This window comes from Harpia harpyja, chromosome 11 (assembly GCF_026419915.1).
Source record: "Harpia harpyja isolate bHarHar1 chromosome 11, bHarHar1 primary haplotype, whole genome shotgun sequence".
Taxonomy (NCBI): domain Eukaryota; kingdom Metazoa; phylum Chordata; class Aves; order Accipitriformes; family Accipitridae; genus Harpia; species Harpia harpyja.
In genome coordinates this window covers 29958499-29981894 of record NC_068950.1, presented here as the reverse complement: position 1 = coordinate 29981894, position 23396 = coordinate 29958499, and the positions used below count along the sequence as shown (strand labels likewise).

Sequence of the window (23396 nt, the reverse complement as noted above, 5' to 3'; positions counted from 1 at the left end):
AAGATTAAAAAAATGGGAAAACATTTGTCAAATGAAGAATTCAATTATGTTATCAAAAGAGTGAAAAACTTTCAAAAAACCAAAACCATCTTTTTTGGAAAGAAGTTACTCTTCTTTCTTCTAAAAGCCCAACTGAAATTTAATCCATTATCTCAATAGATTGTGTCATGTCCTCTTTGTCTGTTAATCAAGGTTAGGAGCTGGATTCACATGCAGTGGAAATCACCGCGGCATTGGATTTAGGCTGATTTATGTTTGCCGTGGAACTAGTGGTAACCTTCTGTTGACTTACTCTTGTTGCTAATATTTGGGGTTTCTTCTGTTTTATCAGTTAATTAACTTACTTTATTCATACTATTACATTCTTAGACATTCCTCACTACTACATACCTTTAAAATCAATTTCACTCTAACATTTTCTTCACAAGCTCTTGGCTAAAATAGGCCTTCCAGGTATATCTCTACAGCTGCCTTTCTAAGGTAGGTAGAAATAAATATATTCAGTAGGCTTGAAGTTTTCTTTTTCTTGGTCAGAAAGAACCGGAACAGAGGAAGTTGACAATGTTAAATGATGTGAAGCAAGTAGATATTGAAAATTTAATTGCAGCTTGATCAGCATTACATTTTTTGTTCTACTTTTAACATCTTGCAAGGCAAGCTGATATTTTAATAGGAACAGGTTGTGGGCTTCTTGCAAATACTGGGATAATTATTAAGGACAGAAAGCCACAAGAAAAATCCTTTAGGGAATCCTAGAGAGATATCAGACTTTTCTCATGTGTGGTATGGATTTGTAGCTTGTAAAGTTGAAGAATTTATTACTTTTTACAGTCATCATATTTTTCATTGGGTTTTGTTATAAAACATTGTGGGTTTTACTGATACGTAGAAATTATCATTTATTTACCACTCAAGCCTTTGTTAGGCTTGTCAAAGAAGCAGAGGTGTAATTTCTGCCCACAAGCATGTAATCTCATGGAAATTCACATGCTTGTTTGTGTAGGTAAGTGTTTGTGGGAACAGATCTAAATTTTAATGAAAGAAATCCCATGCTAAAGCAGAGGCAATGTGATCTAAGCTTGCCCCATGTAAGCACTCTGTTTTTCCTACAGTTGTGAGAAAGCTGTGTTACAGGATGCTCGTAGAGGAAGGTTTGATTTTCTGTTAGTCGTTTGGAATGCTGCCACTGACTGCAGATGAAACCATTTACAAGGTTTACATGCATTGCATGTTATCTCCAGGTCAAAGCTTGCTTCAGGCCTACAGCAGATCCTGCCTGCTTTTAGCTGTATATCCACATTCCATAACCTAAACCAGGTCTCTACACCCCAAAGTCTGAGGTGCACCTCCCTGCTGAGCAAATTATGTGATATTGTGGGAAGAGCAGCAAATCACAAATGAGAGTTTATGATGAGATGTACCCAGCTGTTGCTTTATACTTCACAGGCAAACCTGGAGCTTGGCAATACAGCTGTGCCCTGCTCTGCTCCTGGGAGGCTTTTTCTAACAGCCTCACTTCCAAGGTGCAGCTAATGCTTCCCCTTTCCAGAGGAGGGCTGGTACAAACAGGTGCTGGTTTCAGCTAGGAAATCACAACCTATGACAGCCTCCCAGCAAAGACCAGAGCCTGACAGCATAAATGCTTTTTCTCATCTCGATTCCTGGGAGGCGGGAGGCATTAATCTCTTCCAGAATGTGCTTTTAGTTGAGTTGTTGTTTCCCAGAAGCAGATTAGATTTACTTTTTTTTAATGTGATCTGCATTCTGAATCGCTCTGAAAGTAGGTGGTACTCACTATCTCCATGTTGAAACATTAGAGCTAACAAAACTTAGTAAGAAACCAAAACAGGGTATTAAAGACACAGATGCTTGATTAGGAACATTAAATAAAGTTTTATTTTTAATATTGAGCTAGTTTAAATATTGAACATTGATGCACTTGAGACAACAGATGTGTCTAGATTATTATTGTAAATAGAACTAGCAATAAAAATACCTTTTACGGCATGAAGATAACCTTACAAATTTCACAAATAAACAAGCACAGGCAAAACAGAAAACCAGAGATTAGGAAGAATGTGCTTTCTTGGAAATCTACATATTTCTATGAATTTTCTTAGTTTTTTTCCTGTTTTTCCATCCAGGGATCCTGGGTACCTTTATGACTTTTCATTGTTATAGTAGAAGAATGATGGGGGCAATCAGATCAGTCCTATCTTTCAGAGAAAGGTTGGTTATTTATTTAAGCACTGCTCCTATTTCACCTTTCCTGTGATTTAGTAACATACTCCCTGAGTAATTATAAGCACTGTAATGCTGCCTATATGTAATCATCTCAAAGTCAGTAAATATAATTTCTTCAAATTACAAAGGGGATAATTAAATTCTCTACAGAATATTGGTCTTTGAACAAAGTCACAAAATAGGCTTTGAAATGCAAACGTATTTCTCCTGTCCACTCAAACATCAAAAGCATCTGTGGTAGGATGCACAGTCTGATATGGTCCAGAAAACTTGCAGTTGCATTTTGTCTCTGCTGTTGAAACAAGTTGTATCTTCATGCAACTGTTAGTGCTGGGGAATGCCAAAAAGACAGTTTCAAAACATTAAAAGTAACAGTCATGAAGTTCAAAAGCTTTGAAATAGAACCAGCGTGTAGCTGTATAACAGGAAACTTAGCTATTCCAAGTGTGTTTTCTTCTGTTTGCATGACATTCATCTTGAAATATATTAAGTAGTTAATTATCCTTTTCTGAACAGGTGCACTTTCCCAGTTGCTATAAAACTATGTCCAAACATAGTCTGTGCTGTCAAAAACCACCTATTTCCTAGCGCCCGACTAGAAAACATTACCAATGAAGAAAAAAGGTTCAGCTCGAGTTCCCTCCCTATACTTTATATTCCCTCTGGATTCTCGCTACAAGACTTCTCAGCCCATACATATTTTTTGCTTCAAAAAGCAACACCCATTTCTCTTATAATAAGCCATCTGCTCAGTGTGTTAGCAAAATCCATGCAACAGCTTCCCAGCAGCACCAACACCTGCTAATAGGGGATGGTGTTTCAGGCGGATACTGCCAGCCTGTCACAGCTTCTTATCTCCTATCTCTCTAATCTTCAGAGTACTGTCTGGGATTATCTCCTGGAAATCAAATGCCCAGCAAGATGGCTTGTTATTTTTTTTATATATCAGCAAACATGTGTTTGATTGAGTTCATTACTGCTGTAAACATCTTTTATTATACAGATCAATGTGAATTTACAAGCTGTAGCAGTATGATATTGACATAACATAGCATTTCATATACAATAACTTTTTATAGTACTCATCACTCCAAACACACTCTGGGTGAAATTCAGTACTGATGTAAGCAGATACCGTAACACCAAAGGTATCCACAGACTACAGTCAATTACACACAAGCTTAATGGGGCCCCTTTGGTTCAGGCATGGTTTTGAACAGCTTTAAGATATGGACACTTCTATTTTTAACCACACAAAATACCATTTCAGAGTGTCTTTATCTGTTTAGTACTCAAAGTTTGGAGGTTCTTTTTCAAATAATATCTTCAAGTTCCCATCTGCTGTCCACCCCTGTTTAAGAAAAATGGAGTCCCAGAATTTCAGCAGTTTGGAGAGGCATTTCTTTTTGTTGAGCAGCTGTCAAACCAATAAAAAAAGATTATTTCCACTGTGAAGGCTGTAAGATCAAATAAGACATAAGTCAAAGGAAAGTAGGAATTTATATCTGCTGGTCAACTAAGTTAATGTGGTCATCCAGGAAATAAAAACAGATTTCATAAATATTCACAAATCAGGGTAAGATCATACAGTGTTAGTAAAGGCAACCTATGCTATTGCTGGCCTGCAGGCCCAAGTAGAGGTACAAGAGCTGCTCCTCCTTTGCAGTTGGACACGGGAATTAAACCATTATTTAAGCAATATGGTCTGGAATCACTGAGAAAAGCAGGAATGAGAGAGATTTCTGCCCCAGCAAAGTCATGCTGTTTCCTTTCACAGTACAAAGGTTCTCAGTATCCATTCAATCCACACCTTACCAGGTATAACTGAAAATTGCTTCATACAGGTTTATTGAAATAAGTCTGAAGTGATCAGTTTGTTAGTTTGATGTATTACAATGTGACAACTATTGTGTGTTATATTACTATAACCATTTTTAAGGAAGATAATTGGTATTTAAGCTTTATGACCTAAAGAACCTCTAAATCTTTTGAAGATGTTGATTCAATTGACAGAGAAAAGTCCACACTTATTTTTATTAGGGTCTTTTGATGCTTCATTAATTTAAATTTGGGCTGGGAGGAAAATAAATAATTTTGCATAGAATATTAGAATTTGTTTGGATAGGCTCAAATACCTTTGTCATAAGCAAAACTGTTATTCACTTGACAATACTGTAAAAGAATTACTCTCACAACATTCCTATCAGGTAAATATTATGCATCTCCATTAAGGTAATGGATACAGATTCAAATTTATTCCAGTGCCATTGGTTCAATGTCATGTCAATGATGACTTTGTGCCTATCAGTAAGTACATTGTCAAAAGCCACACAGGAGATAGTGATCTGAAATATGTGCAAGGTTGAGAAAAATCTATTTTCAGCATTCGTCTAATTTATTTCACACTTTGTACGCTGCTTGGAACATGACCTCTGGAGTGCCTGGCAGAACAAAGTGCACAGGTCCTCCCAGATCCCATTCATGTGCTCAATAGGTTAGATGTCAGAGTGTCTTTCTTACAGAATTTGACATATTTAAGATTTATTAATTTATAGCCTTGTGATGTTTCTTAATAAATATAGTTTAAAACAAATTTTTTTCATACATGTCGTGGTTTAACCCCAGCCAGCAACTAAACACCACGCAGCCGCTCACTCACTCCCCCCCACCCAGTGGGATGGGGGAGAAAATCGGGAGAAGAAGCAAAACCCGTGGGTTGAGATAAGAACGGTTTAATAGAACAGAAAAGAAGAAACTAATAATGATAATGATAACACTAATAAAATGACAACAGCAATAATGAAAGGATTGGAATGTACAAATGATACGCAGTGCAATTGCTCACCACCCGCCGACCGACACCCAGCCAGTCCCCCGAGCGGCGAATCCCTGCCCCCCACTTCCCCGTTTCTGTACTGGATGGGACGTCACATGGTATGGAATACACCGTTGGCCAGTTTGGGTCAGGTGCCCTGGCTGTGTCCTGTGCCAACTTCTTGTGCCCCTCCAGCTTTCTCACTGGCTGGGCATGAGAAGCTGAAAAATCCTTGACATTAGTCTAAACACTACTGAGCAACAACTGAAAACATCAGTGTTATCAACATTCTTCGCTCTGAACTCAAAACATAGCACTGTACCAGCTACTAGGAAGACAGTTAACTCTATCCCAGCTGAAACCAGGACAATACAATATCTTCAGAATTTGTGTTCTGCAGAGCATTCCTACAGTGGAGTTAATTAGCAAATCTGTTTCCAAAATCTTAGTTCTAGATACAAGTCTTGACATTAGCTAAAGTACAGAAAACTTCATACCACAGAAATACAATATTTTTCATATGAAAAAGACCGTTGAAGAGTCAATCTTTACTTAAATAGAATAAAACTGTATGCAGACTATTAATCTGAAGCTTGGATTTCATTAATATGCACCATTAAAACATTGAAATATGTTAGTTCCTCACTGTTTCTACATACAAGTTTCTCAAAAAATCCTAGGTGATACGAGAACCTCTTTATTTGGGTCTACCATTGTACCTCAAAGCAGTTTCCAGCTGCATGGGTAACAGTTTTCAGGTTGCTGGGGAAAGCATTTGTCTTATACAACCATAAATTAATTTTGCAATGGTGACAAACACTTTTTAATGACAATGACAGGACTATAGAATCCTTTTAGATTTTTTTTTTTTTACCTATAAAATAGAAATAACACTTAACCTTCTTTCCAAAGGCATGATAGATATATCTGTACCATGTGGTACCCTGAAGAAGGGATGAAATATTTCCATATTCACAGTCATTTCATTACTAGGTAGGTGTTTAAGAGAAACCAACATAGTGAGATGACATTAGTGTCAATACTGACTTCTCTAGGGCAGCAAGATAGAGAAATTTCATTAACACTGGAAAAATCTTCCCAATACCAATACTACAAGATACACTGGGCTGCTTAATGCAAAAACATCTAACTACATGTACTCAATTCTGACCCATCTTAGCAAGGGCTTACTTGCTTATATATAGTGTCAGATGCTCAGGTGCCTCTACAATGCCATTCAGTTTCCTGGAGTGCCTGTTAGCCTGGTGAGGTGGGCAGCTTGAAGGCAGCACACATTGCTTCTCACCCACTCAAATTGGGATGTCACAGCAGAGGACCTAAGAGCAATAGAAGTGGCAAGATATTTCTGCAGAGAGGAAGTGGAAGTTACTGTAGTGGGGACAAGGACTATCCATTTGCATTTATAAGAATAGTTAAGTCTAGAATTACAGTAGCATCTTTTGCAACATGTAGTAAATCCTACCAAATCTGAGTTTGTGCCATACAGCAATAAGTAATGCAAGATCAGTATCTATTCAGGTAGGACAGATACAGAACATAGGAAGGTACTGAATGGAAATGCTGGATCTGGGCTATGGGCAGCAGTCTTGAGTCTTCTGCAAATTAAATGAACCTTTAAGAGTTCAGATTTAAATTAGAGATGCAACAAGTCAAGAGGCAGCAAGAGCAGGGCTGCTTGGTAAGAGAATACGAACCAAGAGAGATCCCACAACCCCAGCTATCAGCCCCACAGTACCCAAGCAAGGTAAGCAAGACAGACCCGACCAAGAGCCCATATCATAAAGCAGTATCATGGTGATGAGGCAGGTCCAAGGCCAGGCCAGGAAGTCAGTCCATAGGCAAGGATAAGGTCCAGCAATTGCCAGACAGGTCCATAATAACAAGGCAGGACCGATAACAAGCTGGAAAGCCATCCCATGGGCTGGGAATCAATGAGGACCACAGCCAGGCTGAGGCTGTACCTGTGCAGGAGGTTAGCACTCCAGCAATAACTGGGGGTTCAAGTGAACTTAAATAGAACTCCTGAGCCCATGGGTGTGGGGGAGGCTCCAGGTGGGGCTGGTCAGAGCCATTAAGGCTTATTAGTGCCCTCGGTACCCTGATACAAGAAGATTCAGAGGAACTTGGAATTTGGGCATCTTTCCTTTGAAATGCTGTGGTACAGATTACAGGATTTTTTCATTTTGTGTTATCTTTTAAGAGGAACTTTTGTACCGCATATCTTGTACTAACATAATCAATATTTGTCTGGACAGGTATGTGAGATTTAATTCAGACTGTAGAAGGAACTTTCCTGTTCAGCAATAGAGTTTTGTCTACCTAACCCTTTCAATCAAATCTTGCTTGCTATTTACAACAGGAATTTCTGGTTCTAGCAAAGATAAACAATATAGAGGTTAACTCACAGGAGAACTAAGAATACCCCAACATAGGTAATATTTTCTACAGGCTGAATAATGTCTATTTGCTCTTGTTCTGTCATTTTTAGAGATTGAAAATTTGTCTTTATTGTGTAGCATTCACCAACATGAACTATTAACAGCAATTATAAAGTAAACTGTAATGTGTGGAGTGAGAACTTGTGGAATAGCACACTATGAAGTGATCTCACTAAGTTTATGTGGATTTCCATGCAAAAAATTGCTCATGTCTTGAAAGCTGTCTTATCCCTCTTTAAGGTAATGAGTAGGATAAAATGTAGAAAGGATAGCCTGATAATAACACTCATTTCCTTAAAGCACCATGCTTCTGTTTAAAAAGAAGAGGTTTTTAAAAAGAAGAGGTTTTCAGCTGATGATCCAAAGCAGACAATGGCAGATTATGGGTTTGCTACTCTCCAAGTCCTATCCTACCCCTATGTTGGACTAAAAGTGTATTGCAACAAAGTTGGTAGAAGAGAAATGACCCAGTACAACTTCACGTTTTATAAAAAGTGCACTGGAATCAGCAGGTCTATGAAGACTTGACAAGATTTTGCCATTCAAAGTTCCAGCCACAGTTACAAGAGATTTAAATTCACATTCAATTTAATTGTTCTGCATTTTTCCCTGGTTTGACTCAGTTATATATTCTGTTTACTTTGCTCTCATTTAAAAGACTATGTAAGACTTAAAATTACATGAATTTGGATTACATAAACAAGAACTGGTTTAAATTCCTTTTTCTCTCTCAGAAAAATGAATGGAAGAGTGACATACTGTCCTAGTTTCGGCTGGGACAGAGTTAATTTTCTTTCTAGTAGCTGGTATAGCATTATGTCTTGGATTCAGTATGAGAAGAATGTTGATAACACAGGGATGTTTTCAGTTGTTGCCAAGTCATGTTTACACCAAGTCAAGTATTTTTCAGCTTCTCATGCCCAGCCAGCAAGAAGGCTGGCGGGGCACAAGAAGCTGGGAGGGGACACAGCCAGGACAGCTGACCCAAACTGGCCAAAGGGGTATTCCATACCATGTGATGTCATGCCCAGTATATAAACTGGGGGGAGTTGGCCTGGAGGTGAATCACTGCTCAGGAACTAACTGGGCATCAGTCAGCGAGTGGTGAGCAATTGCATTGTGCATCACTTGTTTTGTATATTCCAATCCTTTAATTATTATTGTCATTTTATTACTGTTATTATCTTTATTAGTTTCTTCCTTTCCGTTATATTCTCAACCCACAAGTTTTACCTTTTTCCTTCCAATTCTCTCCCCCATCGCACTGGGTAGGGGGCAGTGAGTGAGTGGCTGCGTGGTGCTTAGTTGCTGGCTGGGGTTAAACCACAACACGTACACAGGGTTCAACCAGAAGTTCCAAATAACTTAATATTCATTTGTGAGATTCAGTTAGTCTAATAAAGTTACTCCTTCAGACTTTCCTCATTGTTTAATCACAAAACCACATGTTTTATAGATGAAATAATATGAAATTCTGCCATGAGTTTTTCATAGCTAAAGTTTAAGAGGTGTATTTTTATATCGAGTACAAGTTATACAGCTACAATGTTAACAAGAACTAAATGAAGATTTTAATCTTAAATATTACAGACATAAAATGGAGGTCAAAGTTAACTTGTTGTTCATGGATGACTAAGTTCACCTGTCTATATATCTCCCACAGATAGCAATTATTTTATAGACAGCAATGAAAGGGAGGGACATATAGGAAGAATATCACATTTTAAATCCGGAAAAGTAGTAGTGTAATAACATATATAGCAGTAATAGTAATAATTTTCTGAAGCAACTCATTGTAATGAAACACTGGCAGGAGAGGAGACAAACTAGATAAACTTTTAATCTCATTTCTAAAACATTATCTGAAAAAAAATTTGAGTTCTGAAATATCAGGGACACAGAACCACCAGACTGTTGGTTTTTTAATTCTTCAGAATTCTGTATAAGAAAGAACCTGCTGTTTCATATCAGTAAGAACAAGCTTTAAAATATTTATCAGCTAGCTAATATTTAACCCCTCTATTTATCACATCTAATTCACAACTGATATTGCAAAGGGTAACATTGTCACTCTTTCTTACTTTATTATCCCCAATATTTCTAAATTAGCTTTCTAATAGGCTTTTCACCTTTCTAAAGCTATCGCCTCAAAAGGCACAATAAAAACACACTATCAAAATAAAATGATAAGCAGAGTTGTCACTTTTGTATAGTCAAAGTCTTCTTTCTCATATTCTTCTTTCATTATATATAAATATTTAATCAGTAAATATTTATGTCACAACAGAAAGCAATATAGAAAACAAGAAAAAAAGCTGCTGAAAGAAAAAAATGTTTATTTTTGCCACAAATCACAAACTAAAACAGAGCATAAAAGCATGAACCATTCCCAAAGAAATGTGCAAAATAAATCTCTGCAAAAGCATATGTCTTCTCATGTAGTTACAGATACATGGGATCTGCCTGTCCCGAAATGACCTAGTTTTTTCTCAAGGTCCCAGCTTTTTGAAGACCACATGTTGTTCCACTGATGTTTACAGGGGTTGTCCTAAGCAACCAGATAAGCCAAAGAGATTTAAAGGGGCCTGTCTTGTCTGTGCTACAGTCTCCAAAATCACAAAAAGGAAAGGAACGTTGCAGAGTGCCCTGCCTATGGAGAAACAAATGCACAGCCTGGGGTAGGAGAATCCTTCGAATTCTTCACAACTACTTGTTGTGGCAAAGAAACAAAAGGCTGCTACAATTACACTTTACATAGACATGATGATTTTTTGTTTTGGTTCAGACTATGGATTGTAATTTTTGTGAACATAATAGATAATATTAACATAAATTACATTTCCTTATGATCTCATGAGATTTTTATGTCCAAGAAGCAAGAGTGACGATGTTACTGAGTGATCATGATTTATTATTTCAATTATGGTAGAAAACAGAGACCCCATTCAAAATTAGGCCCCTGTTGTGATGCAGCTGTCCAAACATATATTAAAAGACTGTGTCCAGACCAGAAGCCTGCAAATTATTCCACTCAGAGCCATCAGGGAGTGAGTAGAGAGGTCCACACACGGAGCAGACACACAGGCAGGGATGAACCTGGACCATGTATGTATTGCCGAGATTGTAACAAAATCACAGCTTCTCTTAGTCATAAGCAACACTTTTTCTCTCCAAATGAAATAGGTTACCTCCCCTACTGTTTTCTTTCTTAAAAGACCATATTGCATATTTTCCTGTTGAATGAGGCAAGTTCTACAAGTTCTCTTCCATAATAATTTTATCTGTTTTCCTTTCTCTGCACATGTACGTGCTCCAATTCTTCTGCCTTCGTTTTCCTCTCTCTTTACCATTTTCAAACCCTCTTCTCTTCTGTCCTGGACTGTTTCATTCCTTTACCAGTTACAATGCTCTCCTCTCCGCGGCGCGGTGAAGCTGCCCTCCCCGAGGGGTTCTGCTGTTCTCCCTGTACCTCCTCCAGCCTTTCTCCTCTCTCCTCCCTTGAAATCCAAGCTGCCGTGGGACTGCCGCTCCCCGACGCCACTGACACTTTCAGAAGCCTTTGACTTCATCTGACTGTCTTGCCCTAGGACTTATGGATGAAAAAGCACTGCATAAATGATAAGTATTGGTATTGATTGTATTATTAATGTTTGTGTGTTAAAGGATCATTATACAAACCATTTAGCTCCCCCTTCAAACAGGTAGCGGGTAGAAAGGACATACCCCTCCCCTGTCCTCCATAGGGAAAGTGCTTTTAACTGAAGGAGAGCGATGTAACCCGCATTTATCATTCCTAAGAAATTATAGGAATAAATTATTTACCCAGGAGAACCATTTCTAACATGTCTTTTGTGCCCATTCAGTATATCGTCCTATGTTACCCTTGAGGGAATGGATATGGCTAATTATACTCTTGTCTCTGCAATAAATTGATGGAATGTTCCAGCAGAAATGAAAGACAGCGTGTAAGCAAAGTATTTTCTTTAAGATAGTTTATGAGAAGTAACAGCTGCAAAAACAGAAAACCAACCCAGGCCCAGTGTTGCAGGTAACATCCTGATGGCACTGATGGCAAAACTGCATTTGAGTATGAAGAAAGCAAGATTTCATTCGACACTTCAGAAAAATATTTTCTCTTCAGCAATGGCTTTTATGGCCTATGCCCCTGCATGTGTGTGCTTGGGGGATTAGAAATGTCAACTGTGTTTTGTCTTTTCAGTAACAACCAGGTAGGGTCCCAGCTGATTTAGACATACATGCATCTTTATATTCAACCCTATTAGTGAAAATAAGATCTGATGTCCTAATTATTTGGATGAAGCAAGGGATGCTAAACACCACCAAAGTGTGCTGCTGAATTTCATTAGCTTTGTGAACCCTTTCAAAATAATGATTCCCATAGTAAATTTGCAGTACAGCAAAGGGAAAGAGCAAGTAAATAGAACAGAGTGGGAGGCCGAAAGGGACAGAAAAGGGGGAAAAGCAGAGGGTGAGACTAAAGGCATATTAAGTCTTTGGGGTACAGAAAAGGACATTTCTTGGAAAGGAATGGAAATACTTTTTTTTTTTTAATTTTAGCAATATAAAGAAGTAAAACTAGGAGGAACAAAAGAAAATTATGTTTAAATCAGAGGATAATTTTTATTGTGATAAAAATAAAGTAGACATAAGGGAAGATTTCAAAGAGGTATCAAAGGACAAAAAAGCAGCTGTTTCAAGCGTTATACACATAAAATCCCATCACCTCTGAGTTAAAATGTTGCACCTGGACATAACAAGCAAGTGCAAGCATTATCCCTAACATGGTCAGGCTTCTATACATCCTCTGTTAGAGATCCTGATTGATTGTCTTTACCATAAATTATTTGAAAAGAATTACAGCATTGGAAACGAGAAATGCTTGAGGGTAATTTTTATACATAGACATTTATTGGTTAATATATTCTTTGGAATGGATCTGCCCTTTGCACAAAATGGAATGAATGGAGTTCTTTCATGTAAATGTGATGATTAGAAAGGTAATACCTAATACCAATTAAAAAGCCCTGTCTTTCACATTTTCTGTGAAAAAAAACTGTATTTCACATAGTTACCGTCTTTTAATATGGATTAAAAAAATATAAGTGCTTCACTGGAAACACTATATATATTTCAACTATTAGCTCAACATTTCAGAAGTGAAACTGAGTTTAAAGGAAATCTAGCTTGGACTAAATGTAAGTAGAAGTCAAAAAGTTCTCTGTTTCATGAGATTAAAAAAATGCTTGAAAACATTCAATTTCTCTCTCTTGGTGGATCAGTCATGCATCTATCAAATATACAGAACATCTGCTAATATCAAAGCACATTCTGCCAATGGCTTCTCAGATTGTGGAGTTGAGAGGAAAAAACTTTTACATTGGCATTTGCATTACAACCACTTGAAATAGCCACTTCTTCTTTGTGTTGCTGAGTATTAATATGTTCTTCTTGGCTAGCACCATAGGTATTTCTCCTTCTAGCTTTGTCAGTCAAACACAAACCAAAAATAGATCTACAAATACTAAATAAACTTTCTAAGTTGGTTTCTTGGCTCTTTTTTTTTCAGATGCAAAGTAGCTTTTACTGTTTGTTTCTTGCAAGGATTTTTTTTTTTTTTTAATAGAATCATACCTATGAATATGATACTGTAATTTTTTTTGCTTATTATTTCTCCTAATGAAACACTACTGGTCTAAATGTTCTTTTAGAGGTTTAGCTTTCTGGCTTGTAAGTGTGAGGAAAAGGCACTGCGGACACACATGATTATAGAACATCCACTGTAATCCTCTGAGCCTGGAACAACTCCTCATTCATGGCACTAGCAATAAAAAGAAATCAAAGGAAGACACTGAGAAGAAATTGGAGCATTTAAAGGCTCAAACTCTGGAAATACCAGAAACTACTGGAAAAGAAGGCAAGAACACTTCAATTTACAATGGAAGCAGTAAGTGTTATTTAAAAGCAAGTCAACCAGAAAGAGGTTTTCCTTCTGAAAACAGCAAGTGCTGATGCATTTGGCATATTTAACAGTTTTCAGCAATCCAAGCAGAGGAGGATATTCATGAAGCTGTTACAAAAAATTGAGGAGTATTGCATTCTAAATGAAAATGAAGCATATGAAAGTTATACGCTTTGAACCTGAAGGTTTTAAAGTATTTTGTAGTTTATAAGATTGGGGAGACAATTTCATCTGTTACAGGTGTTATGATAAAGCATGGAATCAGCCCGCCTGAGGGTAAGATCTAATGAAGATTTGTAGATTAAAAAAAACAAACTTCCAATTTTAAAAAGCCACTGGTTTTCAACAGAAAGTGGAGCAAATAATACAGAAACAGACTCCTGGGAGAAGCAGACTCCAGATGAGGCAATTTAGAATCTGCCAAGAAACTAATACATGAATAAGTGTTGGACTGGAGAGTGCTCTGACACCTTAGATATGACTAAGAGCTCAAAATAGCATAAGACAAAGATATTAGAGGCAGAAAAGCACACAGAGCTTGAAATCATAAGCAAGGAATAACAACACAGATAAAGCAGATGGGAGAAGCTGAACGTTAGGCAAAAGCTTGTCTTAATTTGACTGCAAGCGCCAGGGGTCTGAACCATGAAGAAACTGCATGTTGCTGACACCTCTGCCTTGGATGACTGTTTTCTTAAGAACAAAGGACATTTGCAGAAAAAAGATGGTGTGTGCAGAAGAAATAATAATGATGAGAGCAAACGGGACGTATTACCTTCAATTAGTCATGTGTGCACAGCTCCTAGTATTTCCAGGAACTGCGCTGTAGCCCTAAGAGAAAATCAACAGGTTGTAGAAAGATAAATGGGTATTAGGAAAGTGATTTTGTTTCTGTTTAAAAATGTGCTTCTAGATATAAATAATAAACCAGGAAAAACATCTTTTTCTATTTTTAGATGGCACTACTAAAGATATTACAGCTGAAGAGCTGATTATGCATTAAAAAGCTTTTTCACTAGACTTCTTTACCCAATACAGTGATATGTGACAGTGGGACACAATTTACAGGACATGCATTTGAGCAGAATACAGTGAAGCTTAGATTTAGATATGTGACTACTAGTCCTTCATCATTCCTAATTTACTGGGTGCAGAGTATGTACAAAAGCCTGGTGAACTCTTTGTGTGAACTCTCTTGGTTAGAACTGAAGTGACCTTCATTTAACATAGCCTACTCCGCTTCCAAAGTGAGTTAGGCTAAATTGAATTAAGGTCATTTTTAATTCTGAAGAAAAATACATACTGAGGCATTTAATATAGCTTAGTCTACTTTAAATTAACAGCTGTAATTAACTTGGAGATCTCTGTAGAAAAGACCTAAAAGAGAAATTAAAAAAATCACAATTTTTGTTTTTAATCTTCTTTATTCTGTAAAAGGTAAGTGATTCAGAGTCTCAATATACAGTAAGAACAAACAAACATCAGTATAATATTGATCACCTCTCAGTTATGGTAAGCACGCAGATAATGAAGTCAACTACCCTGAAAGTGTTTTGCTATATAGTTTTTTAAACAGCTATGTATTTGAATAACTTTAACTACATAAGTAGTATTTCCATTCAAATGTGTGACTAGACTACAATCTAATGTCAGACAACTATACCATCAATTTTGAGTTTCATTCCTTCCATAGTTCATGTGTAGCAATCCAAAAACATTGCTGAACTACTAAAAATACAAGAACAAAATGTGCAATTAAATTTTTTTTCTGTTTTTTTCTCTACTCAATTTTTGTACACCATCAACTATTCAGAAGTGCAGCAAATCAAGATAGTATAAAATACCTTGCTTTTCTTAGGCTGAGCAATCTGTCATGGATTCAAAAAAATTTGGAACACCTGTGTAGAAAAGCAAAGGACTTCTCTCGATGTGGAAACCTTTAAAATGAGCATGATGGCGGCCAGATACCCACAGAAGGATCACAAAGTCAATTACAGAAGCAGGTCAGTAAGAATTTTACTTAACAGTAATTAGGAATTTCTTCTGAATCACAAATTTGCAGGCGGTATCTTCTACAAATATGGAATAATCTGCAGAACAATTATAAGCAACTGAAAAAACTGCTGTTTGCCTGATAGCAAGAGACTACACCCTCTCCCAAATGATCATGGGAGATAAAGGCCAAGAACTGAGCAGCTGGACTTGCCCATTAAGGAAGTCCGTAGTTTATCTCTGCAAAAAACATGTCTATTCAGCAGAACATTGATCACAGGACAGCACCTGCCACCTCCTATGAATATATAGCCACTATCCATAGAGAATTTGACAAATGCTGTCCTGTCAAGGGGCAATACTGACAGCAAAAGCATAGCCAAAATGTACCTGTTTCTTTAAATTGTGTTTAAAACATCAGAAAAAAACCCACCTTGCAACTTTATGGCTCTTGAGAGGTTTGTGGTGAAGTAAGTGTAGTTCAAAATCAATAAGGGAATATATAAACCCTTTGCTTCTATGTTTACATGGGGTTTTTGACCAGTGGCTATCTTGGGAAACATCTAATGCCAAGAAGGGAAGGGTGGCAGTGGTGAAGTGTTGGCTGCTGGTGTAAACTTCCTTTGGAGCGTCTTGCTTTAAGTGTACCTAGTCACACTGAAGGAAGCCCAAGTTACCCTTAATTAAGAACCCCTCCTTTGAACCAAAGTGTCCCTCAAAACTGTAACAGTCACAGTGTGCAGAACACCTTCCTGAGGCTCCAGATTTCTTCTGCATTCATAGTCGGAGGACATCAAAGAACATTTTTCAGGAGATCTGGCAGAGCAAGTTGTTGGCCAAGTTGCTCCAGTTTCATTGTGAATTCAGGGGCTGGCAATCTCACATACTGTGGAAAGACGATGTAAGACCTTTCACTCCTCTCTGTGAGGATGGGTCCTCAGCAGGAATGAATTAGGCATCAGTGGATTTGGTCTTACCTGCACAAGGATGTACTTCATCGCTCTCTGAATAGCTAGTGCAGGGAGCAGGGGGAATTGCTGTACTCCCGCTTTCATCCTTTCCCTTAGCACATCCACATGACATAATTGATATATTCTTGGCAGGTCTGAAATTATGCTGCAGTGATGAATATTCCTGTTTCTGGGTCAGAAGCTGTAAAATTTGGAAAATAACTTCCATATTCACAAAGATATACATATGCTTCTTGGCACGTTAGCAACTTGCTAGAAAAACATCCCACGCTGGCAGAGCAGGGGTTAGCTGAGACCAGGAAATGTGCCAGTAGTCTGGAACAACCTGAAAGGAAAACAAAGAGTTAAATGCCAAATATATCAGTCTGCTTAGGAGTAGAGGAGGCGGCTGCCAGGGGTATTCAAAGACACAGGAATGTGGGATTTGAGGAAGAGCAGTCAAATCTGGTATTCAAACCCTGCAATTTACAGGCACTGCTGCAATGGTACGGCAGGCTGGCCGTGTAAAGAGAATTACAACTAAGGCAGGTACATATTCATAACCTGAGCAGAGCCTACATCCTCAGGGTAAGAATTATCAGTATGGATGGGCAAAACCATCAATCTATATACGCCAAGCCCTTGCAATGCAGGCACACCTTAAACGCGAGGGAAGAAAATTACGATGCGTAATGATTTAAATTTAGTGACTTGTTTTGAATGTGTATTGAAAACAACTGCTGCAGTTGCTACAGAAATGCCGCTATCTCATCTAGAAATTGGAGTGATTATGGAGTGAAATGATATGTGGTTCCAGAAGTAATTACCGTCTGAAAAAGTGATTTTCATTAAAAGCACGTGAAAGCCTTTGATCTAACAGAAATGTATCTTTTCTGTCCTGAAATGACCCTCTCATTTTTAGTTCTGAGTCTATGTAGAGCGGAATATGCAAGTTTCATGAGGGAACTATACATCTGCTACAGAGCTTTAGGCTTTATCAGAAAAAAGATTGGTCTTGGTAGGATATTCCTAATCGATAGTTCCCAACAAGTATGTAGAAAAATGGATTAAAACCCACATATGTAGAAAAATGGATTAAAACCCACTGTGAGTCACTGAAACTACATCATTAAATGTGTATAGTTCTAAAACTGCTGAGCTGACTTTCTTAGAGTATAGCTATATCTTATACAGATCAGCAAAACAAATGAAATCTGAATTTTTTAGGTTGCGCCATTGCTGAAATATTCTAACATATTGTGGTTTAACCCCAGCCAGCAACTAAACACCACGCAGCCGCTCACTCGCTCCCCCCCACCCAGTGGGATGGGGGAGAAAATCGGGAAAAGAAGCAAAACCCGTGGGTTGAGATAAGAATGGTTTAATAGAACAGAAAAAGAAGAAACTAATAATGATAATGATAACACTAATAAAATGACAACGGTAATAATGAAAGGATTGGAATGCACAAATGATGCGCAGTGCAATTGCTCACCACCCGCCGACCGACACCCAGCCAGTCCCCGAGCGGCGATTCCCCGCCCCCACTTCCCCGTTCCTATACTAGATGGGACGTCACATGGTATGGAATACCCCGTCGGCCAGTTTGGGTCAGGTGCCCTGGCTGTGTCCTGTGCCAACTTCTTGTGCCCCTCCAGCTTTCTCACTGGCTGGGCATGAGAAGCTGAAAAATCCTTGACTTTAGTCTAAACACTACTGAGCAACAACTGAAAACATCAGTGTTACCAACATTCTTCACATACTGAACTCAAAACACAGCACTGTACCAGCTACTAGGAAGACAGTTAACTCTATCCCAGCTGAAACCAGGACACATATCCAAACAGAACATCTTTTCATATTTGCATGATTTGATTTTTCAACCAATTGTGTTGAAAGGAAGAAGACAAACTACTTTTGTACGAGTAGTGATATGAGGCATTTCAGCATCGAAGGATTTTATATAAGAAAACCAAAGGATTTTATGTAGGAAAATTAAGGCAAACCAAAGATTAGGCCTAGAATAAAAGTAGATGCTCTGAATGCTAAGTAAATATATACACATAACATATACAATCTATGCTACATTGGTATGTTCTGCAATTAGTGAATGAGTATTAACTTGTTTAATATAGCAGAAGTTGTATAAGTGGTGTGAACGAGAATGCAAATGTCCAGCCCTAAGTCCTTGTTTCTGTTATCTTCACTCAGACATGTAATGCTAGGACCATAGAAGTGCTTCACTTAATGTTTCACAGCACTGTTGACTTCTATTTGTTATTTTTTTGATTATGAGAGTGTTTGGGTATAAGAATTCATGCAAATCCATCAGACTGCATGTGTATTCAGAGCATGTGCTTATTTGAGAACTAGTGTCATGCATTGCTGCACACATATATGTGGTGCCACGTCTGTACGTGTAGGATTTTGCTGGACTACATGCAACGACCAGCTGATCCTCGTCCACCAAATCCCACAGGGCAGTAATGGCTATTGGACCTTGGTGGGTCCTCACATATAGACCCTATGCAGCGTAATTTGCTAGTGAAGGGATGAGCTGTAATGGCAAGAATATGCTAAAGATGCTGCAGCATATCTCATTTGTTAGTGATGCTGCTGCTGTCTTCTCAAGGATATCAAAATGCCTGTCAGCACCTGGATGAAAATCAGCTGACTCAGATGCCATCTGGCCAAAATGAAAATGACGATGGCCAGAGCAGGGAAAACTTTTAAAACTGGGGTAACATCTTTACCTATCTGTGATAGCATCTTCAGACATTTATTTAAATGGTACAGCACCTCAGTTTTCTATTTTTTGTCATTGTCCAAGTGATCAAGATGGTCAATGGCAAAAGTACCCTCTTCTTTTCCCGAGCTAAACTTCTCCTCCTGGTACAGATCTGGCCATTGCAGTTCCCCTGCCCTTCCCTAGCAGAGCAAATTACCGGTAACTCACTGAACCTCTGGGTAAGCGCGTAAAGAACGCGGAGACTCCGGCTTTGGCAAAACGAGACAGCCCTCTTCAATAGTAGCAGCTTCACCGCCCCCAATGGTTTGCAGATTATTTCCTCACTATGCCTAAGTCTTGTTTCTGATCTTCAAAGCAATAAAGACCTGGCTTCCCCAGAGACGGCTGCTTTAATCATAAAAACACAGGTACTCCTCTGAAGCAAGCAGTATCACACAGATCAGGATAACGCAAGTGAAAAGGTGAAAATCAAGAGAAAGTCCCTTAATTGAAGCGTTCATTGATAGAACTTCAACCTACAAAACATCAAGATAATTCGGATGAGTGTTCCCCAAACTTTGCAGCTGGATAATCCGGGCAGCTTGTACCACTGTCAAGGCAGAGCCATGCGCTGGCTAGATCTGCCCGGTGTTCACATGCAGCGTACTCCACTGCACAGTCTCAGGAGACTGGAAATTTCCCAGAGGTGTCTGCTGTAGTGTGCATTAGTGCGTGTGCATAAAACCCCGTCTTACAGAGAGCAAGGTAATTCAGTCTTAGGCCATGGCAGCATGAGCTGCACTGGCAGGCAGCCCCCGCTGTCAGGAGGGGATTTGGATGGCCCCTGTGAAAGACGGTAGCCGGGACGGCTGCCGCCAGAACAATTCATGCAGCCTGCAGCCGTGGGGAAAGAATGCTGCCAGAAGAGGCTGGGTATCACATAAATTGTCCCGGCAGAATATATACGGTTTGCGATCCATAAGATTAGCACTTCTGCTCTCCACTCTCCCCGCTTTAAGGCACATAAACCAGAGCCTTCTTTTTGATGAGCATTTCCTTCCAGAGCCAAAACACTCCGAGCGTTTCACGTGGTAAATATATAAAGAGAGCTACGATCAACTTGAAAGTCACAATACCGCTTGAAAACGCGTAGCTGTAGCTATTTGCGACGTGAGTGGCAGCGAAAGGGGGGAGGCAAAAAAAAAAAAAAAAAGTCTTCGCTGGCAGCTCGCTTACTTTCGGTATTTTCTGTCGGCAGTCCGCTGAGCCACGTAAAAACAGTCTGGCAAGAGGCGGCAAGCGCGACTTGTCCTCGTGTAGGCTGCCGGGGCGCGGGCCCGGCCGTCGGCCGCGGGGGCAGCGGCGGGGTGGGCGTCCGCGGGCCGCCAGGGATGCTGAGGGGGAGGCGGCCGAGCCCCCGGCGCCGGGCGGGCCCTGCCGAAGGGCCGCGGCGCGCTCGGCCTCCCGGGGTCACCTTGGGGACGGCGCGCCTCGCCCCCGCGTCAGCCGCGGCGCCCCGCGGGCGGGACGGCCCTCCGGGCGGCGGCAGCGGGGGGCGCTCCCGCGCCGCCGCCCCGTGCGGCCGGGCGCTGGCCGGGGCTGCACGGAGGCGGCGGCGGTGGCGGAGCCCGCGGGCAGCCCGCCCCTGCCCTCCGCGAGCCGCCGCCGCGGGCGCGGGCGGGCGCCGCCCAGGGCTCCCGCGGCCCCCTCCTCCCCTCCCTCCCTCCGGCCGGGCCCCCCCCCCCCCGCCCCGCCTGAGGCGGCGGCGGTGGCGGCGGCCGGTGCCGTGGACGGCGGCGCCCCGCGCCCCGCGCGCCCCCGGCGGGCGGCGTAGCAGGGAGGAGGCGCCGCCCCGGCCGTCATTTCCGCCGTGTGTCGGGGTGGGGGAGGGGGGCAGAGCGCTCGCCTCCTCCTCCGCGGCGGCCGGAGACACAGAGACCCAGCGCGGGGCGAGGGGAGCCAGCCGCCGCCGCCGCCGCGCCCGCGGGCCGCGCCGCGCCGCCCCGCCAGCCGAGCCCTGCCCCCCGCCCGCCGCAGCCGCCAGGCATCCTTCCCGCCCCCCACCCCCCCCCCCCCCCCCCGCCCCGCGCCGCCCCGGCCCGGCCATGGGGAACGCAGCCACCGCCAAGAAGGGCAACGAGATCGAGAGCGGTGAGTGAGGGGGGATCCGCCGCCTCCGCCCGGCGCCTGGCTCCGCTCCCCGAGGAGGGGCCGGCGGGCCGGGCCCGGCGCGCCCGCCCCGCGCCGCCGCAGGCCCCGCGGCCTAGCGGCTGAGGCGCCGAGCCCCCCCCCCCCCCCCCCCCCCGGCCCCGCGCAGGCCTCGGCCGCCCGCGCCCGCCGGCCCCCAGCTCGGCGCGGCCTGCGCGCCGCCGCGGAGGAGCCCGAGCCCGGCCCCGGCCCGCCGCCGAGCCGCCCGCCTCGCGGTGTAGCGCTTCGGGAAACGAGTGGGATAAACCCGCCTGCGGCCGCCGGACCGAGGCCGCCGCCGGGCCGCGCGTCCGGCTGTCCCGCAGCAGGTGTCCGTGCCCGGCGAAGGAGGAGCTGCTGGCGGGGCCGGGGTGGCGGCGGGCAGGTGTCAGCGCCTCCGCCAGCCTCCAGCCTCCATCCTCGCCCCGGCCGGCTCGCTTTCCCCACCCCTGAACACACCCTTGCCGGCGGGGGAGGCCGCCCGCCCGCCCGCCGCGCCGCGCTCCGCTCCGTCTGCGGCGGGAGGGTTTTCTTCCCGCTGCAGGGAATGTAGGTCAGAAACTCCTAAGCCGGCCCGGATCGTGCAGCCCCGCGGACCCCGCCGGTCCTGCCCGCTCCCCGTGGCACAGCCCCAGCCCCGCGGCGTGTTTACATCGTTGGGGAGCGCGCTCGGTACAAACGCTGCTCTCCTCATCCCTGGGTAAAATGGAAGACAAAAGCATCGGTCTGAACTTGCCGTTGCCGGGTGCTTTCTGCTGGGTTTGGGGTCTTTTTTTCCCAAGTATTTCAGTATAATCTTTAAATAATATAAAGCCGATCCAACTGTTGGGGAAACAACCCCCACCCCCCCCCGACTTCATTTTTAGTAAGTTAACTTCCTTACTTCGCTTCTAGTGGAAAACTTTGGGTATGTTTGTGGTGGATAAGAGAAAAGACAAGACGTAGAGAGCAGCCAGTTGTGCAAGCTCGGTGTTCCTACAACAATACCCTTTGTTACTGGAAATTCCTTGGGCAATATTAAAACAGAAAGGAGTTTAAACATATAAATTACTTTTTCTTTTCCTCCCCACTTTGTTTACTTTTTGTGTGTTTACTACTGAGGTCTGGGGTAGAACCGAGTAACCCGATTTGCATAGGCCAGTGCCTGCCCATGCAGCATTCCTCTCTGGCTGCCCAGGGACCTGCATGGGTGTCTCCAGCTGCGGGACAAGGGGCTCTGCTTGACCTACCCAGTTCTGCTGTGTGGTTTTGCCTTTCGGTTTGCATCTTATTGTTATTACAGATTTCACAAACCAAATGGTTTCTGAGTGTTTGATCATTACTGTTTAGTGGTTTTTTTATTTATTTAGCTGAGTGCATTAATTTTTGATAGGAAGTGTTTTTGCCTACCTACAAAGATATGTGTGAAGAGAGAGAGGGTGGATTGTTTGAAGTACTTCAGATGACAAAACGCTGCATTTTGTACTTCGTAGTAGCTGTATTGCTGTTAGTCTGGGCAGTTAAATAAGACTACACCGCACAGTCTGTACTTCCATTTTAATTAATTCTTTTCTCGTATTACTAAATACAGTGATTTTTAGGTTGCAGAAGGAGTTTGCTTTAGAACTCCTCTCTCTCCCTTTGTTAGAGTTTAAAAATGAAATGCTGCTAGAGACATCAAGCTCAGATGTTCAGTTACTCAGTATATTTAGTAGCAAAAAGCTCTGTAATGATACAACTTCTGTAACTAGGAGAAGAAATTGATCATCATTGACATACTGCTGGGAAAGACCAGGATTCACTTACTGTGGAGGATCAATAATATATGAATACTACACACATAATAAATTATCAGAAGCGTTATTTGGTTTACTGGCAGTGAAAGTTGATGTGTAATCTATTCATAAGACAGATGGCAACTAAAAAGCTAAAGAAACATAAAATGTGATGGAGCTTTAGTATTTCTGATACATATTTGCATTGTTGAGCCATTTTTCCTGGTTTGTGTGTTAAGTGTCCTTAGTAGCACATGTTCCAAACTTCAGGACACTGAAAATGAAGT

The 23396-nt window shown here is 41.7% G+C and overlaps 2 protein-coding genes across 10 annotated transcripts in view; one reads left to right on the top strand and one right to left on the bottom strand.

Annotated features, from left to right (window-relative positions):
* Positions 1–14902: 14902 nt before the first annotated feature.
* Positions 14903–22202, bottom strand: LOC128147767 (translation initiation factor IF-2-like). Of its 9 annotated transcripts, none has more exons than XR_008237103.1 (3): positions 21815–22202; positions 16468–16786; positions 14903–16376 (listed from the first exon to the last, which is right to left on the bottom strand). XR_008237103.1 is itself a non-coding variant. In XM_052800760.1 (2 exons), the coding sequence occupies exons 1-2, from the start codon at positions 21273–21275 to the stop codon at positions 16602–16604; spliced, it is 1056 nt and encodes a 351-aa protein (XP_052656720.1). In that variant the 3' UTR covers positions 14903–16601. The 9 variants fall into 9 exon arrangements, 1 of the variants encoding a protein (XP_052656720.1); XR_008237096.1 differs by lacking the exon at positions 21815–22202 and adding an exon at positions 20405–21275; XR_008237097.1 differs by lacking the exon at positions 21815–22202 and adding an exon at positions 19194–20398.
* The window catches only part of PRKACB (protein kinase cAMP-activated catalytic subunit beta), a 74477-nt gene continuing 72276 nt past the window's right edge, over positions 21196–23396 (top strand). Inside the window, exon 1 of the mRNA XM_052800752.1 lies at positions 21196–21319. Coding sequence (XP_052656712.1) covers positions 21274–21319 — 46 coding nt within the window. The 5' untranslated portion in view covers positions 21196–21273. The remainder of the gene's footprint in view (positions 21320–23396) is intronic.

Coding starts and splice junctions, on each gene's coding strand:
- LOC128147767 (XM_052800760.1), bottom strand. CDS start 21,275: ATGGCCGGGCCGGGGCGGCGCGGGGCGGGGGGGGGGGGGGGGGGTGGG. Junction 16,787..20,404: donor GCCGACAGAAAATACCGAAA/GTAAGCGAGCTG, acceptor TTTTCCTTTCAG/GTTGTTCCAGACTACTGGCA.